The sequence below is a fragment of the Lepus europaeus genome, chromosome 18 (assembly GCF_033115175.1).
Source record: "Lepus europaeus isolate LE1 chromosome 18, mLepTim1.pri, whole genome shotgun sequence".
Classification (NCBI taxonomy): Eukaryota; Metazoa; Chordata; class Mammalia; order Lagomorpha; family Leporidae; genus Lepus; species Lepus europaeus.
Window position 1 is genome coordinate 11295370 of NC_084844.1, and position 18198 is coordinate 11313567.

At 51.5% G+C, this 18198-nt stretch overlaps 1 protein-coding gene across 4 annotated transcripts in view; it reads right to left on the minus strand.

Annotated features, from left to right (window-relative positions):
- ARSG (arylsulfatase G) overlaps positions 1–18198 on the minus strand; it is a 129136-nt gene that overhangs the window by 12831 nt on the left and 98107 nt on the right. For all 4 annotated transcript variants that reach the window (XM_062175491.1, XM_062175493.1, XM_062175492.1 and 1 more), the window contains 2 exons: positions 11090–11198; positions 3217–3337 (listed from right to left, as the gene is read on the minus strand). In XM_062175491.1, coding sequence (XP_062031475.1) covers positions 3217–3337; positions 11090–11198 — 230 coding nt within the window. The remainder of the gene's footprint in view (positions 1–3216; positions 3338–11089; positions 11199–18198) is intronic.

An 18198-nucleotide genomic window follows, 5' to 3' on the forward strand; every position in this document is an offset into this window, starting at 1 on the left:
CGCGTGGCTGGATCCTGAAGAACTCATCCATGCACTTTTTTTTTTTCCCTTTGAGCAGACTGATTACAGCTTTCTTTGTTTATATCAACATAGGAAGGAGGCTGGCAAATTTACACAAGAATTGCAGCTGAAGATATTTGCTCCACAGATGCCTGGTCTGAATTTCAAACATGATTTTGTCTTCTGTAAACTTGTGTCTCCTTCATCGCCTTTCTTAGCCGAGCGCATGTCTGCTTTATTTTGTTTTCTAAGCATGCCAGTGGTCCCTTACGAGGTCAACACTTGCACAGTATCCCCAGAAGGTGGACTCCTTCCCCGGGGCCGCCGTCAGGTGGGGGTGCACCGCTCACTGTCCCCACAAGGGGTGGCTGGCACAGTCAGCCCTTTGCCAACCACTCTGATGAGGTCTTTCACCACTAGGGGCCTCCCTAAGAGAAGTGATGGGTGTTCTGGAGCCCAACACCTGGTTCTGTTTCCTCAATGCATAGCTTCTTCCAGCTGAGAGCCAGCAGAGAAACCGGTCCCTGGTCGGCAGTGTTTGGACCTGGTGATGACAGGGATGACTTGACCAGTGGAGACATCAGCACCTGTAGCCTCCATCTGGGAGTCAGGACAGCACAGAACTGGACTGAGCCTGTGTGGCCTCCCCCCCGCCCCAGCCTAGATGCGGGTCTACGAGCAGGGGCAAGAATGTACAGGATGGGGCCGGCTGCGGTATTTGGACACCACAGATGTGATGTCCCAAGAGGTGGATGAAGAGGGTCACAGAGGCGTATGCACTGTGAAACCCAATAGCACACCGTTTGTCTTGAACCTGTCAACATAGCCTGGAGGGGCAGCCACAGGGCCTGTGGCTTGGGGCTGCTTCTCTTCAACTCTCAGTCTCTTGATTGGCAAAACAGGAAAACAGGCAGGGAGGCCAGCACTGTGTGTCTGCAGTGCCGGCATCCCATATGGGTGCCAGTTCTAGTCCCGGCTGCTCCTCTTCCGATCCAGCTCTCTGCAAAGGCCTGGGAAAGCAGTAGAAGATGGCCCAAGTGCTTGGGCTCCTGCACCCACGTGGGAGACCCAGAAGAAGCTCTTGGCTCCTGGCTTCAGATCAGCCCAGCTCTGGCCATTGTGGCCATTTGGGGAGTGAACCAGCAGATGGAAGACATTGCTCTCTGCTTCTCCCTCTCACTGTTTGCAACTCTACTTCTCAAATAAAATCTTTAAAAAAAAAAAAAAAAAGGCAAGAACCCAACTCCTGAGCAACGCCCTGCACTGGGGACCCTCGAAAGCCCAGGGCACATATGAAGGTGAACAGCTTGTGTTTATTTAAAATAACCTACGTTGGGGCTGGTGCTATAGCATGGTGGGTTAAGCCTCCTCCTGCAGTGTTGGCATCTGATAAGGATGCAAGTTCAAGTCTTGGTTTCCCCACTTCCAATCTAGTTCCCTGCTAATATGCCTGGGAAAGCAGTGGAAGATGGCCCCTGCACCCACATGGGGGACATGGATGAATCTCCTGGCTCCTGGGTTCAGCCTGGCCCGGCTGTGGCCGTTGTGACCATTCAGGGAGTGAGCCAGAGGATGGAAGGTGTCTCTCTCTCTCTCTGCCTCTGCCTCTCTATAACTCTGCCTTTCAAATAAATAGGTCTTTAAAAAATAAACTAAGTATACATGTATACATGCATCTTTAGACATCTGTATATTTATCTATACAAATATAAAATCACTCGCTGACTTCCCCACAGCTGTTGCAATGCAAGACAACTTATCCTCTTTAATCCAATTATTTGGCTATATTAGAGATAGGTGACCAGAGATGACCACAGCCAAACTCAGGGCCAGCAGCTACCCCCTGTTGTCCTGGGTCTTGCTTCAGCCTCTTGGCTAACACCTGCAGGGACCTGCTGGGGCCCACAGGTGCCAGCCTCCGTGTGCTTCTAACCTTGCTGAAACCCTCCGCAGCTTCCCGCCATTTCACTGTGGTTAGAGGGGCAAGTCAGCCCCCACTCCCGCAGGGGCGTCCCTACCAGGAGCTTGCGCCTGGCATCCATAGCCGAGGTCATCCGGGAACGGAAGCTCCCCCGTGCAGGAGCTCGCGTCCCCAGGCAGGGCCGCCCACGTCAAGGAGCCGCTTCCTGGTGACCCCAAGAATTCTATTCGGAGCCGTGGTAGTAAACACGCAAGAGCGCCTCTCCTGACGTGGCGGATAAGCCTCAGGGTCATGGCCGCTCACTTCCAGCCCCGGCGGAAGCCACCCTGGGGAGCAGGGCGAGGCCTGGCGGTGGCAGCCGCAGCTCTCCAGGGCCAGCACCTCCCGGGAGAGGCGCAACCTCCCAGGGGACCTCTGGCCCAGCCGCTACGTTAAAGGGCACCAAACCGCAGCGGGCCCTGCGGTTGGCCGGGGGAGGATGAGTGGGAAGGGCAGCTCCAGTGGCCACAGCCACCGTGCGCTTGAGCACATCTGAGTCACTTCCAGGTGACCCTCAGAAGAGACATAAATAGACTCTTTGAAGTGCGGGTCCCTGACAAAGCAGCGTGTGCGCTCTTCCGCCTCCGTCCCTCCTCCCACGCCCTCTTCCTTTCGGTGAAAGGAAAACACATGGAAATGACAGGGAAGGGCCACCAGGTCCGACGTTCTGTGTGCTTGACCGCGCACTGAGGAGGGCACTGAGGCCCAAGGTCCCTGCCAAGGCCGCGGAGGGATGTATGTGACCAGTGCCCAGGCGCAAGGACACAAGGACGCTGCCGTCCCTGCCATTCAAGACATCTTTGGTTTGTTCGTTCGTTCATCCACTGAGCATGGACAGAATGCAGGCTGTGGGCAGGTGCCGTGAGGGCCACTGAAAATTCAATGGTGAACTGACAGCTGGGATCCCTGCCTTCAGGAAGCTTCTATTCTACTTGGGGAGACCCGCCAGAAACAAGTCACAGACACCAGTCAGCCATCTCATGCAACTAATAGAAAATTAAATAATGCGAGGGAGACCATCATTATAGGGGTAAGCACCCACGTACGCCCACCCATGACGCACAGTTAAACGTGAATCTGAACTGATGAGCTGGCTGGGTGACAGGACACAGAGTGCGAAGCAGGGATCATCTCCAAGGATTCACCGCTCAGGGCTCCTTGCAGGGGCTGACCTTCTGAGGGTGGTTCTGTTTGCACAAAGGCAACAAAGGCCTGGATGAAGAGCCCAGGTATGGGCCCACGCTTCTGCCACTTACCCTGTGTCCAGTCTGGGACCGGCCCAAGAGCACCTCGGAGACATCCAGACCGTCAAACTGCCGGCCTTGGGGCAGGCTGGCCCTGGCCAGGGCTACCACAGTGGGGAAAATATCCAGCATGCTGCAGAAAAGGAGAAGACCACATCAGCCCAGCTCTCTGACTCTTCCCTGGCCCTGCCACAGTCGAAACCCACAGGACACAGCCCAGACAGGCACTGACAGCCTCCCACATGGCCGCTCTCTACGCCTGTCTTTCCTCCAGGTTCTGCTCCTCCGAGGGGCAGAATGGTGCAGTGGTTCAGCAGCCAAGCTCTGCGGCCTGAGTTCAAATCCCAGCTGTATCATCTCAATGCCTCAGTTTTCTAGTCTCGAAAATGGATGTGCTACTAAATGTGCTTGTCTCACAGGGTGGCCATGTGGATGAAAAGCGAAGACCTAGAGAAGCCCTGACACTCAAAGTGGTTATTGAATGTCTGCATTACTGCTCACAGGGGCACACCATGAACCTCATGAACCTCATGAGGAAGGGGTTCTGCACATCACCAACGAGGCCACAGCCACTTGATTCGAGGGAGAGCTGTGTGACAGGTGTCAACAAGAGAACGATCACTTCATTTTGCATTGCCTGGGTCTCTACCATACATAGTCTTTGTTTAGGATGTCTTGATACATCCAAGACTCCATCCTCTTTATTTTAGCAAATTTGCCCGTTATAGAAAAGTGAATGCTGTGGCAGGCCACGTCTGGTCTGGTAGTTAAGGTGCTGGTTGAGATGGTGCTGCAGTGCCTGGTTTAACTCAGCTGCAGCTGTTCCTGACTGCAGCTTCCTGCCAGCACAGGCCCTGCAAGACGGCAGTGATGCTCCAGTGAGTGAGTTCCTGCCACCCTCGAGGGGAACTGCATTGAGCTCCCAGCTTCAGCCCCAGCCCAGCCCCAGCCCAGCCCCAGCCCAGCCCCAGCCTAGCCCCAGCTGCTGCGGGCATTTGGAGAGTGAAGCCGCAGATGGAAGTTCTTTTTCTTTGTCTATCTTATTAATTTTTTCAAAAGTTTTATGGGGGAAAAAGTTAGAACATTCAAAAATATAAAAAGAACAACACACACAGAGTCCATCACCCAAAGACAGCTGTTGTTAATATTTTGGTAGATTCTGTTAATATTTTTTTTTTACAGTCAGTGGTGCAATTTTACTATACCATACGACACATCTCCCTCCAGTCTGCTCCACTCACACAGGAAAAAACTCTTCAGCAAGAACAAAGGAGCTGCTCTTTCAACAGGGCCATTTGTCTGAGGGCCCGGCCAACTGAGTCAGTAGGGCCTGGTGGAGCCAGGAGGCCCGGGCCAACGGGAGACTAGGCTTCCTCCAGGAAGAAGGCCGCGGTCCCTGTGGCGAGGCAGGCAGGAGACTTTCAGGCTCACAGCCAGGGAGGTCTTGAGGGCTATACCTCCCACTCTGCCTCTCCTGAGGACTGAAGTGGGACTCTCCACCTTCCAGGGGCGACAGAAGGCACCAGCCCACCTACCTCCTTCTCCTCTCTAGGGCTCTGCCTACAACCCCAGGCCAAATGTCTGCAGCACAGGGAGTGTTTCTGTTTGCCTCCAAGCTGGTGGCTTATCTCTTGAGATACTCACTCCAGGAGCTGGCATCGCATTCAGATGCAAAGCCAAGGCATGCAGAGTCAGCACTCAGAGTACAGAACAGTCCAGAAAGCTGTCCAGAGTCCAAGGTCCCCGCCACAAACCAGGGAAGCAAAGACTGCAATGCAGTCTGAAAAGGCCAGGGTGGTCTGGGGGTGTCGGTTTAAGTTCTTTCTACACTGTACCCCTAAGAGAGAGCAGCTTCACAGATGGGTCACATCACAGAGCAAGAAAAACAGGAACTGTGTTAGATGTTGAAATGGCTGGTATACTTTCTTTTTCCATCTGATTTTTCCCCCTCCATCATGAGTTTAGCATCCTAATTATATAGCACCAAGTCTAATGTTCACGGAATCCCAGTGTCTCAGAGTTTGGCAGGAACCTCAGAGGTACCTCGTCGACCCAGATCACGAAGAAAACCTCTCGCCCACGAGGAAAGCTTCCGCCCGCCCTGTGACTCACACTGCTCCGGGCGGCCCAGTGCAGCACTGGCCAGCTTGGCTGTCAAAACGTCCTTAAGTAATGCAGTGAGACAAGTCCCTGGAGTTCTCCCTGGAAGAGGGAGATGCCCCTGGCACACGCGGCCCTGATGCCACCGCCTGGCTCCGTGTGAACCTTGAGGAAGCATCCGACTGGCAAGGGCTCCCAGCAGTACCCCAGCTCCCCCAGACCTCAAACCTCAACTAAGAAATCGGTCCTGGGTTTCTTCAAAACCAGAAAGACCCAAACCAAACCAAATCAACCGAAAACCTGCACTGTCAAGTTCTCACGTTCATTCGGAAGCTCGGCTTGGGGCACAGCCACAGCCCGCCCTTCGTGGACAGAGGAGCTTCTTCCTCCATAAAACATTTATTAGGTAGACTGTGTGACTGCAGTGATCCAAAGATGAATACGTAATTAGTATATACTAAGCCATTTTATTCCACCTAAAAGTCCCCTTTTTCCCTTGCTATTATAAAAGAATTTTAAAATGTTCCAGGTCCCTAAGCGTCCCTGTGTCTCCTGACCTGACAGAGAAACAGCCCCGGCTTCTGACCAAGGAAGCTCCACTTCCAAGGAAGACCTTTTGGCCATGAGAAGGGCTGGCCAGAGCCTGTGCACGAAAGGCGAGGGCTGAGAGCTGTCCCGGCAGCGGGCAAAAAAGACTTCTTTGCAGGTTCCATCCCCCTTGTGAACACATTTCATGAGGCCCCTTCTCCTCTCATGGCTACAGCTCACAGGGGGAGGGACTTGCTCCCAGTGGAAGCCTGGGGGGGCTTCAGGGCACTGACAGAACTCAGGCGCCCTGCTGACTGGTCCTGGGGGTACAGGGAGAGGTCAGGGGAGGGGTGTCCTAGAGGCCCAGGATGTCAATCTGGGAAAAAGGAAATGAGAAGAAACAGGGAGCAGTTCAGGAAGGACTCAGGTGCTGGGCCTAGGAGCAGCTCTTTTTGGTTTTAAATTTTTGTTTTTAATTATTTGTTAATTTATTTTAGAGGGAGGGAGGGAGGGGGCAAGAGAGAGTTCTTATGCACTGGTTCACTTCCCCAGATGCCCACATCAGAGCTGGGACTTCCATTCCCATGAGGGTGACGGGGACCCAAGTACTTGAGCCATCACGTGCTGCCACCCAGGGTGTGCATTAGCAGGAGGCACTCCGGTGTGGGACATGGGAGTCTTAACCAGCATCTAACTTCCGGGCAAACTGCCTGCCTCAGGAGGGTTCTCTGTCCCTGGGGCACGGAGGCAATTCTCTTCCTGCACTTGGTTCTCAGCTTCTTCCTTGATTGCCAGTCCCTGTCATTACCGTCTAGTCAAGCTAGGTCCCTACCCAACCTGGTCTCGGCCACACAGCAGGGATCTGAGTGAAGCCTGTGTCTGTGTTTGACCTGGCAGCTCCCCCTAGTCACCCCACGAGCAACCTTCATATCCCTCCTAGAGGCCAGCACAGCCCGATTTCAGGGAGAACACGGTCTCAGAGCATCAGGGGATGCCCAAAAGCAACCCACGCGTATCCCTTCCAAAGCAGAGCCAGAGGGGCCAGGAGTGGGCTTGGGGGTGCGACCAGCCTCCCATCCCCCCATTCCCACCGTCTACTGCCAGACCCGGGGAAGTGTGGCCAGGCTGTGTGGGCCGGTGACGCCTAAACCACGGGGCACTGACGTGAACAAACTGCTTGCAGCTCCTGCTCCTGGGACCTGGGTCTGTGCCTCAGGACAGGACGGAGAGTGCTGACCCCCCGGCTGCCTTGTGACTCCTGCAGACACATGAGGACAGCCACAAGACAGCCCCCGGACGCTCTGCTCTCCCGGCTCGGCGGCAGCTTAGCTGTTTTCCAGATGCGGTTATCTCGGGCCCTTTCCACCGCTGCAGTCACCTCACGCTGGCCCCAGTTCATCTCCGAGAGCCCGGTCCTCCTCCCTGAACAAGATGGGGACTCCAAGCTCAGCTGCAGGGCAGCCCTGCACCTTCCGAACGTGGCTAAGGGAAGGGGCTCTCAAACGCTTGTTCTCAACCTGCCTGCCTTTGTCCTCACAGGGGACATCTGCTGCTTCCCGGAGACATTTTGTTTATCCTGGCTGGGAGGAGGGGTGGCCTCTGGCACCTGGAGGGTAGAGGCCAAAAATGCTACTAAACATCCTAAATTGCCTGTGCAATTATGTTTAGGACGGTGCCCCACAGCAAATAATCTTTAGCCCAAAATGTCAATGATGACAAGCTTGAGAAACCCTGCATCACCGTTAACATTCTATTTATTTATTTATTTTCATTTTATTTGAAAGGCAAAGAAACAGAGAGAGAAATTAGAGACAGAGACAGTTCTTCCATCTGCTGGTTCAGGCCCCAAATTCCTATAACAGCCAGGACTGGGCCAGGCCAAAGCCAGGAGCCTGGAACTCAACCTGGGTGTCCCACATGGGTGGCAGGAGTCCAAGCACTCGGCCGCTACCTGTTGCCTCCCAAGATGTGCATCAGCAGGAAGCTGGATAGGAAAAGAATCGCCGGGTGTTGCGCCCAGCATTCTAACATAGGATGCAGGCGCCCCCAGGGGCAACTTCACTGCTGCACCAAACTAACGGCTACGCCTGCATTAGAGTCTTAGGTCAAAATACCTATCACGACTTTCCCACGGGCTCCCAAAGCTCCTCCATACCAGGAGCTTCCTGTCCAACTGGCTCCCAGTCTGTCTCTCCAGTCCCTGCAGCAATGCTGCACCCACAGGTGGACACAACAGATGCTTGTAGAATAAATGAATTGTCCCCATTCTGAGTTGTGTCACAGGACTTTGGGAACAAGTCACATGCAAGCCCTTTCTCTAATCTTTTCGTTACCTCACCTGGGTGCATACCTGAATCCCAGTGATGGTTACCTCTAAAAGAGAACGCGAGGCAGGCTAGCTTAGCCTGGTGGTTAGGATGCCTGTGTCTCACATCAGCGTAGCCGGGTTCAATACCTGGTGCTGTCTCCTGACTCCAGCTTCCTGCCAACGCGGACCCTGCGAAGCAACAGTGGTGGCTCAAGTCACTGGGTTCCTGTTACCTACTTGGGAGACCTGAGGTGAGTTCCCAGTTTCAGCCCCACCCAGCCCAGGCCAGGAGGGAGGAGTGAGCTACCAGAAGTGCTCTGTCTCTTGCTCTCTCATTCCCTCTCAAACAAATACATTTTTATCATTTGTTTTAATTTCTAAACATTTTTATTTCAAATCTCTTTTTACCCCTCCCCAAAAAGACATGGGTCAGTACAGCAATCATAAAAAGGAGACACAAACACAAGAGTCAAATGTCTCCTGCACTGACACTTACAAAAAACATGAGAATTGTACACGAGGCTTCCAAACAGAACCTGCAGCAGCTACTAACGTCCCTCCACGAGGGTCAAACATGCCTATTAACACAGTATACATTTTTATCATTTAAAAAATAAAGATAGCCAGTGGGTGTGGTGTGGGCCGTCCCCTCGTCCCTCACATGCCTTTTTACCATTCACTTCGTAGTATTCTATATTCATGTGGGTGCTGACATCAAGGTGATGACTCTCGGATGACCCTAATTCCCCGGGGCCACTGGAATACAGGTTGAAGGGACTCTGACACCTTAGCTCTCAGCGGCTTAAGGGAGTCATCTCTGACCTAGAAGGAAATCTGTGTCCCTCTAAGGACTAAAGATCAGCACTGTTGGGTGCCAGGTGGGCTCCCAAGAATGTTCTCCAGTGGGGCTCTTAATCCATTTCTCCCTGGGACTGACCCTGAGAGTCAGGAGAAAGGGTGACAGATACCTAGTGGCCTTCTACCCAGCAGGGAAGCTCTGCCCAGATCTGCTTTACATGGATTCACAGGAGGAAATCCCAAGAGGGTGAGTCTCTGCAGGCAAAACTTTCCAGGTGCAGTTCAACACCAGAAAAAATCCTGGAGCAGGTGTCTGACCCAGTGGTTAATATGCCCAAGTCTCCTATCATAGTGTCTGGGTTCAATTCCCAGCTCTGGCTCCTGACTCCAGCTTCCCAGTAATGCAGACTCTAGGGGGTAGTGGTGATGGCCAGTTACTGGGTTCCTGACACCCACGTGGGAGACCTGGATTGAGCTCCCAGTTCCCAGCTGCAGCCCTGGCCCAGACCAGGGCCATATCGGGCATTTAGGGAATGAACCAGCAGATGGGAGAACTCTCTCTCTCTTCTGCTTCTCAAAAAAAGAAATAAATAAGGTGATTGATGGATATAGATATTCTAAGAAGAGTCATTAAGGTATGCTGTTGTTATCCTCATAACATTCCAGGGGCCTTCAAGCAAATGCTACCTTGCACCAAGAATGCTTGCCTTGGTCACCAAACTGTCCCTCAGTCAGCTGTTACCTCTGAGGCCTTCGATTTTCAGTGAGATGATGCAGTTATATCATGGTGCCACAGCTGACCACGAGCGTCAACACCCTTCTCCAATGCGAAGCAGCCGCTTGGTTTCTGGTGATGTAACTAGAAAGATGGCTGAGCTATTTGTGCATGTGCAGCCTAGCCCGTGAACACTTGGCCCCCCTCGATAAGCACTCTCACTACACCGAGTCAGCCCTATAAAAAGCAGCCCGCCTGGCCCTCTTCCCGGCCGGCCTGACATCACAGATTCCAGGCTGCGCTGTTGTTGTCACACCTGCTGGCACCCGCTGACAGCGTGCTGCCTCCGCCTGATTACACAGGGCCGACCCTGAGTGCCTGGGGGCCCTGCGGGCTGCCAGGCGTGATGCCTACCCACCCCCTACAGTGGCCTCGAGAGCTGTTTACCCTTTCTTTCCCATGGGATTCCTCCCCAGTGGGTCTGGGGATGCAGGAGGAGGCCGATGACTCTTCCCTCTGCTCCACTGGGTTCTTTATGCAGGAATACACCATGCTACTGGTGAAGAGTCTAACTAGGAAACTGATATTTAAGAAGACCTAACCTCTGAGCACACAAACTAGTGTCTATGGCAGAGGGGGCCCTAGTCAGAGAATACAGGGCAGAGCCCCCAACTGAATCAGCAAGAAGCCAAGAAGCCCCCATTGCAAGCCATGATTCCACTCGGGACGGCACTGCTTTCAGATCCACACACCACAACCAGGTTCTTTGCCAAGGAGGTGGCCTCCTGGACGTGCCTTCACAGGGAGATAAGGATGACTGAGAGACAGGATATCTACAGCGGTCCTTCTGATAAAGGAAGCAGCCAGAGACTCATCCGGTTGGAGAAGCTTGTCAGCGGCAGGAACAAGTCCTCATTCTTCCCCTCCTGGCCTGATGAGGCCCCCTCCCTTTCCCCTCCCCTCTGGGGCAAGTGGACATCTGGACTCCTGTCTTGGGGCCGTCTGATGGCCAGTGACGTGCAGGCTTCTCACCGCCACCCCTAGGACACCCACCAAGCTTCAGGCTGGAACGCTGAGGGCTCAAAGGATCAACAACCCACCGTCAGCATGGCCCAGGCCCACATGGGAGATGCTGCTGCTGTGGCCTTCTCTGCAGAAGACACGGCCAAGACCAGCACTGAGGATGTGAGACCACCCCAAGCCCTCTTCTCTCAGCTGTGAACCCCAGAGGATGCTTGCGTCCCACTGCACCATGACTTTAAGTAGCACGTGGAATTGTAGAGGCAAATCCACACTGCAGCTCGCTGAGTTTTGGAAGTCTCTGGGAGCACGCAGGCTAGCCAGGCTGTGAACGTGCCTACGAGGTCTCTCGTTACCCAGGCACCCATTGTCCTTGTTCTAAACCCCAACATCTCAGAGTAGTCTGGGTCTCATACCTTAACAAGGCAGTGCTAGTGACATTGGCTGGGATTCTGCCCGGCCAGTAAGCCAGTGCCGGGACCCTGTGTCCTCCTTCCCAGGTGGTCTGCTTGGCTGGACTTCCTCCTGTGAAAGGAAGGGGAGGGGCAGTTGATTCAAAGACAAGGGCGACTCAGCTAAAAGCTGGTGTCTGGGGGAATAGTTCCTCTCCAAGAGTTTCCGATAATCCCCACAAAGGAACGCTTTTCTTTCTTTGTTATTAACCAAATACCCACCCCCAACTGTCTTGTATCTTTCAAGATGTGTTTTTATTTTACTGAATTGCACAATGTAAACACAAGTTTCGGTCACTATTGAATCCTGCCACTTTTTGAGTATTTCCGGTATGACATTTACTTACTGACTTACTTCTCATCTGTCTCCACATCATAAAACATCATTGGTTTTGTGCACTTGATACATAGTGGGTGCTTAACAAATGTCTGTGGCATAAATAAATCTGTCTTCCTACCAATCATAATATGCCTATCTATTTAGGATGAAAAATGCAATTATTTGGAAAGAGACACAGGAAGGCATTTTCCCCACTATTTGATCTGCCTGATACCCAACAAATGATCTGCCATGGATTTTATTGTTTTGCTTTGCTTTACTTTGTTTTTGTTTGAACTGATGAGTTGTTCTGATGTTGTGGAAACTCTTGCCTCTTAGGGGGAGGTAAGAACAATTTACGTGCAATCTATGAATTTCCACATTAGTAATTCAAAGAATTATTTTTGTAACCACCAAGCCAAAAATGACCACCAGAGTAAGGATGGCCAGAGGGCTGGAAGAGATGAGGTCATGTTTTATGGAAACATCCTGAATACATGTTGCATTGAATTAACCATGACCATCCCCACCACTCCCACACACACCCCACCCTCATCCTGGTTGAGCCAGAGGCCAAAGATTCCACAAAGTTAGCGTGTGCAAAGCCCTTCCAAGGCAAACGCTTTCTGTGGCTCACTCACTGTGGTCATGCAACCTCCCTGCGTTTGGCTGGTGTGAAAAATACAAGCAATCATGAGGAGGGGTGGGGCGGGGGGGACAAGATGAAAGCTGCTGTCACTGTGCACTCAGGCTGCTGAAGACAGGACCTTTGATGTCGCTGGCCCAGCACCCCATACCGGAAATGCTCAGCATTCTTGCGACTTTCTCATAACCAGCCTTGGAGTCCCCCAACTGTGGAAGTAAGAAACAAAACACAAAACAACTCCCGTCCTATGGACTGTTTATGTTTAAGGGTGTGGAGCTTGAGAAACCAACTGAAGGCCCTGCAGAATGAGTGAGAAGCTCTTTGATCTCACCCAACGTTGCTCAAGAATATTCCTTCCTTCAAGAGCCATGCCTCTCATAAATACACAGGGCATCCACCCCAAGTACAGACACCCATGGAGCAGAGAAGCCAGAACTGCAGCAAGCACCAAGCGCATTTCCACGCGACTTTGGAATGCATGACTTATGCTTTAGCCACAAAGCAGCACACGCGGCAGCTCTGTGAATAATTCTAGCCCCATGGGGGCCTCTGCATGGAGGCTTGGGGTGCGTGAAGACATACAGCCTGTTTATTTGCATGCCCATGGTGTACAACATTCAAATGAACTTGCTTAACCTTTGAGGCCAGACGCTAAGGAAAGGTCAAGGCTCTCGTTCCAAGAAGCAAACCATTAGCTATGATGGTCAACCAGAGGGCAGGAGCTGGGGGTCTGCTCTGGGACAGGCAGTGGGGCAGGCTTGGCACGCGGGATTGGCTCCTTGCCTGAGCATGTTTCTGGGAGGGTAAACTGGCCTCTAATTAATAAATTTGCTAATTGGTCTTCACCACTAGGGATTCTGCTTGTTTGCCACGACCCTTTGTGCTGCTCTTTTGCAAGTGACTGATTTTCCCAAAACCTGATTTCAGAAGGGAGCTGAAAGCCCAAGGGGGCAGGAGGAATTCATCAGGTCATAACACACATCTGAGTCAACAAGGTGGACAGTCCACATGCAAAGGTTCAGGAATGAAGAGAAGGAAAGCAAAAGATGGGCAGAGAGAAGCCCTTCTCTCTGTCTTGAGGCTGACCAGGTCAACTCAGACGGCACCTTGGTTTTGGCTTTAACAGAAATACAATTATATATTCCAGCCACGCAAATAAGCACAGGCCCGCAGACCTTGTACTCAAAAGGAATTCAGCTCGAAAAAGTCCAAGTGTGGGCAAGCAATTATTTTTTAAAAAATGTATTTATCACCCACAACATGGATACTATCCTTTTCATCTCAGTTTCTCACAGGCACCACTAAGGGTGGACAGAGTCTGGAAAGATCCAGAAAGAACTGCCCGTGCGTTCCCAGGGCTCTGGGGTCTAACTCTCAGATGCATATGCTTGCGTCAAGCAGCAGTCACTGTGGTTTCTTTATTTTCATTAATCATTTGTTTTACTTGAAAGGCAGGGAGAGACAGGAAGCTCTCATTTGGTGGATCATTCCCCCATGTTTGCCACAGCTGGAGCTGGACCAGGCCAAAGCTGGAGGTTAGGAACACAATCCAGGTCTCCCAGGTAGGTAGAAGGGACCCAACCACTTCAGCCATCCCCTGCTGCCTCCCAGGGTACACACTAGCAGGAAGCTGGAAGTGGGAACGGAGACGGAACTTGAACTCAGGCCCTGTGGTGTGGAATGAGGACATCCCTAGAGGCATCTTGATCGGGACACCAAACACCAACCCCTATTGTGGTTTATTTACACAACCAAAGGGTAAATTCCAGGATAGCTTCCCCGAATCCCCTAAAACTCTCCAGTGACATATGTTCCTACTAATGGAAATGCATTCTGAGTTAAGCATAATAGGAACAATATTCCTACTTATTGAGCTCTAAGTATCAAGTTAAGTACTCCTAAACATAATATGAAGTGCTTCCCTGCATTATCTCATTGAATTGATGACAACGTTTTGAACTAGGTAGTATGGAACCTTATTTTTCAGGTGAGGAAACCAAAGCTCACAGAAACCAAGCAATTTGCCCAAGGTCACATAGTCAGCAAATAGTAAAACCAGAATTTGAATCCAGGTCCAACAATACAAATAGCATTTTCACCCACTAAACTTTCAGGGGCATCGGTACCCATCCTAAAATGCATATTAGCATGACTGGGGGTGAAGGGAGGCCAGCATTGTAGCACAGCAGCTTAAGCTGCTGCCTGTGGCGCCGGCATCCCATATGGGCGCTGGTTCGAGTCTCAGCTGTTCCACTTCTGATCCAGTTCTCTACTAATGTACCTGGGAAAGCAGTAGAAGATGGTCCAAGTCCTTGAGCCCCTGTACCCATGTGGGAGACCCAGAAGAAGCTCCTGGCTTCAGATTGGCTCTGCCCTGGTCATTGCAGCCACTTGAAAGGACCCCCCCAACACACACACACACACACACACACCTCTCTCTCTCTCTCCCTCTCTCTTGCAACTCTATCTTTCAAATAAATAAATCTTAAAAAAAAAAGTGGCCGGCGCCGTGGCTTAACAGGCTAATCCTCTGCCTTGCGGCGCCGGCACACCGGGTTCTAGTCCCGGTTTGGGCGCCGGATTCTATCCCAGTTGCCCCTCTTCCAGGCCAGCTCTCTGCTATGGCCCGGGAAGGCAGTGGAGGATGGCCCAGGTCCTTGGGCCCTGCACCCACATGGGAGACCGGGAGAAGCGCCTAGTGCCTGGCTCCTGGCTTCGGATCAGCGAGATGCGCCGGCCGCAGTGGCCATTGGAGGGTGAACCAACAGCAAAAAGGAAGACCTTTCTCTGTCTCTCTCTCTCTCTATCCACTCTGCCTGTCAAAAAAAAAAAAAAAAAAAGAGAGAGAGAGAGAGAGAGAATGACAATAAATCTTAAAAAAAAAAAAAGACTGGGGAAGCTTTTTTTTTTTTTTAAGATGTATTTATTTATATGAAAGGCAAAGTTATAGAGGTCTTCCATCTGTTGCTTCACTTCCCAAATGGCTGCACTGGCCAGAGCTGCACTGATCTGAAGCCAGGAGGCAGGAGCTTCTTCCTGGTCTCCCATGTGGGTGCAGGGGCCCAAGGACTTGGGCCATCTTCTACTGTTTTTCCAGGCCATAGCAGAGAGCTGGATCGGAAGTGGAGCAGCTAGGACTCGAACCAGCGCCCATATGGGATGCCGGCACTGCAGGTGGGGCCTTTACCTGCTATGCGACAGACCGGACCCTGAGGAAGCTTCTTAGAAATACCCATACAGCTGGGGCTGGCACTGTGGTGTAGCAGTGAAGCTGCCACCTGCAGTGCCAGTTTGAGTCCAGGCTGCTCCACTTCTGATCCAGCTCTCTGCTATGGCCTGGAAAGCAGTAGAAGATGGCTCAGGTCCTTGGGCCCCTGACCCACAAGGGAGACCCGGAAGACACTCCTGGATCCTGGCTTCAGATCACAGCTCCGGCCGTTGTGACCAATTGGGGAGTGAACCAGCGGATGGAAGACCTCTCTCTCTGCCTCTCCTCTCTCTGTGTAACTCTTTCAAATAAATAAATAAATCTTAAAAAAGGTTAGTGCCATGGTTCACTAGGCTAATCCTCCACCTGCGGCGCTGGTACCCTGGGTTCTAGTCCCAGTTGCTCCTCTTCCAGTCCAGCTCTCTGCTATGGCCCGGGAAGGCAGTGGAGTATGGCCCAAGTGTATGGGCCCCTGCACCCGCATGGGAGACCAGGAGGAAGCGCCTGACTCCTGGCTTCAGATCGGCGCAGCGCGCCAGCCGTAGCAGCCATTTAGGGGGTGAACCAACAGAAAAAGGAAGACCTTTCTCTCTATCTCACTGTCTAACGTTGCCTATAAAAAATATTTTTTTTAAAAAAGAGTTTATCTTAAGGAAAAAAAAAAGAAAGAAATACCCATATAGGAGCCAGCATTGTGGTGCAGCAGGTTAGGCCACCACCTTCAACACCAGCAAGTCCCAGCTGCTCTACTTCTAATCCAGCTCCCTGCTAATGCACCTGGGAAAGCAGAGGAAGATGGCTCAAGTGCTTGGGTGCCTGCCACACATGTGGGAGACCCAGATGGAGTTCCAGGCTCCTGGCTTCCACATGGGCCAGCCCCAGTCATTGCAGCCATTTGGACAGTGAGTGAACCAGCGATGGTAGATCAATCTCTCTCTCTCTCTCTCCCTCTCCCTCTCCCTCTCCCCCTCTATAACTCTGCCTTTCAAACAAATAAAGAAATATTTACATACCAGGGCCCCTTTCCCAGAGACTCTGATTTCATTGGCCTGGGGTGGAACCTGGACATTAATATCTTAGTGCTCTTGGTGATTTTACGTGCAGAGAACACCCTTTCCTAGGCAAGATAGGGACAATGCATTTTAAAACGAAAGACAGCTTATATGCTATTTATAAATCATAGGCTTTATTTTGCCCATGCCTTTATAGCTTTATGTCATAGTATCATAAATGTGGCCCCGACAGACAAGTCCATAAGTTAAACTTCTGCACACCTTCCCACTGCAAAAGCTATTTGTTGGTTGTGATAAGGCTTCATACTTTGATCCACAGCACTGGTACATTAGAAGTGTGAGTTGCATTCGGTTTTCTGTTGAGGAATGCATGTCTTATGGCCATGAGAATGCATTTCAATGCACTTGTGGTTAGTTATGACTCTAATTAAAGCAAAACCTCTTACTTAAAGCAATAAATATTTAGCCTCAGCAACCAAAATATAAACAGAATCATGATTCATGAATTTGCTTACTTGTTCTTCCCTGGCTGTGGAAGTGAAGTGGCATTCCATGATGCACCGAGGCTGAGGAAGAGTTGCCACGGCCCACACGTGGGCCCTGTGGTCTTTCTCCAAAGGGACCCAAGGCAGTATAGCTTCGCCACACAGCGCAACCACTGGGAGAGACCTTCCTCCAAATTTGGACTCCTAAAAGTCCAGTTTAACACATCTCTAGGTGATTCTGACAGCAACCGTCCAAGGACCCGACATGGAGAAGTATTCCCAGAGAAATTAGCAGATGCCTTTGGAGGCAGGCAGAACTGAGTTCTAACTCGGGGCCATGCCTTCCAACCACGTGCCTGTGGGCAGAAGGCTCTGCCTCCCTTCCTTCAGATCTGCTGGGTCATGATGCGGGAGATGAAGGTGCTTACCTCCTGGGCGTGGGGGAACACTTACGTAAGGTACTATCTATCAAGTTCTAAGCAAGGCATTGTCGCATGGTGCTTGCCACACAAGTATCCAACAAAGGCAATCAAATAAAAACCCCAAATTATCTACAGGTACAAAATAGTGAGAGTTGCAACCTGACAGCTCATGCCCCAACTTCAGCCCTCTGACCCTTTGGGTTGGCATGAGTGGGATTTTTCTTGTTAACATTATTTTGAATGTTATTAGACACCCCCTCTCTCCAGTTTACCAAATCCCTAATACTGCCCCCCAACTGGCAAAAATGAGCACTTGTTCCCTTTCGCCATCCATCTGTCCCACAGGGCACTGGCATTTGCTCCTGGCAGTGAACACTCTGGAACCTTCTAAAAAAGCATGCTTCGTTTCTAAGTATAACTACGTGCCCTTTCCAAGGAAGCCCTAGTGTGCTGTCTTCTAGAAACGCAGGGTAGCCAGGCCTCTTCTGTTCACACCCAGGACTCTGGCTGGCCCAGGGTGACCTTGAGGGCAGTGATGGAGACATTCCACCAAACCTACTAGCCAAAGGCCCAATGGGAGACACGATACGACTTCCACCAGCAGGCTCTGTCCCCAGCCAGGGCCAACAGTCTATGTCCCTTGTCCCTTGCTCTCTCACCCTGCAGCACCTCTGACCTTTCCCCGCCCAACCCCCTACTCGGAACTGGACAGAAGGCCCAGGATGCAGACCGGCTTCCCAGTGGGAAAGGTTATGCAACAACCTGATAGCATCAAATTACAAACAACCGGGGCTTCTAGAAGCTGGGATGCCAAATTCAACAGAATGTTTCCTCATCACGGAGGGGAGGAAGGAACAGCTCTGCTCTTCAAATAAAACAAGGAAAGATTTTCCAGACAGAAGAGCTGCCACTTAGGGGGAAAACAAGGTGTCAGTTCTGTCCCAGGGTAGGAAACAGGTTGGAAGAAGGGACTGATGGGA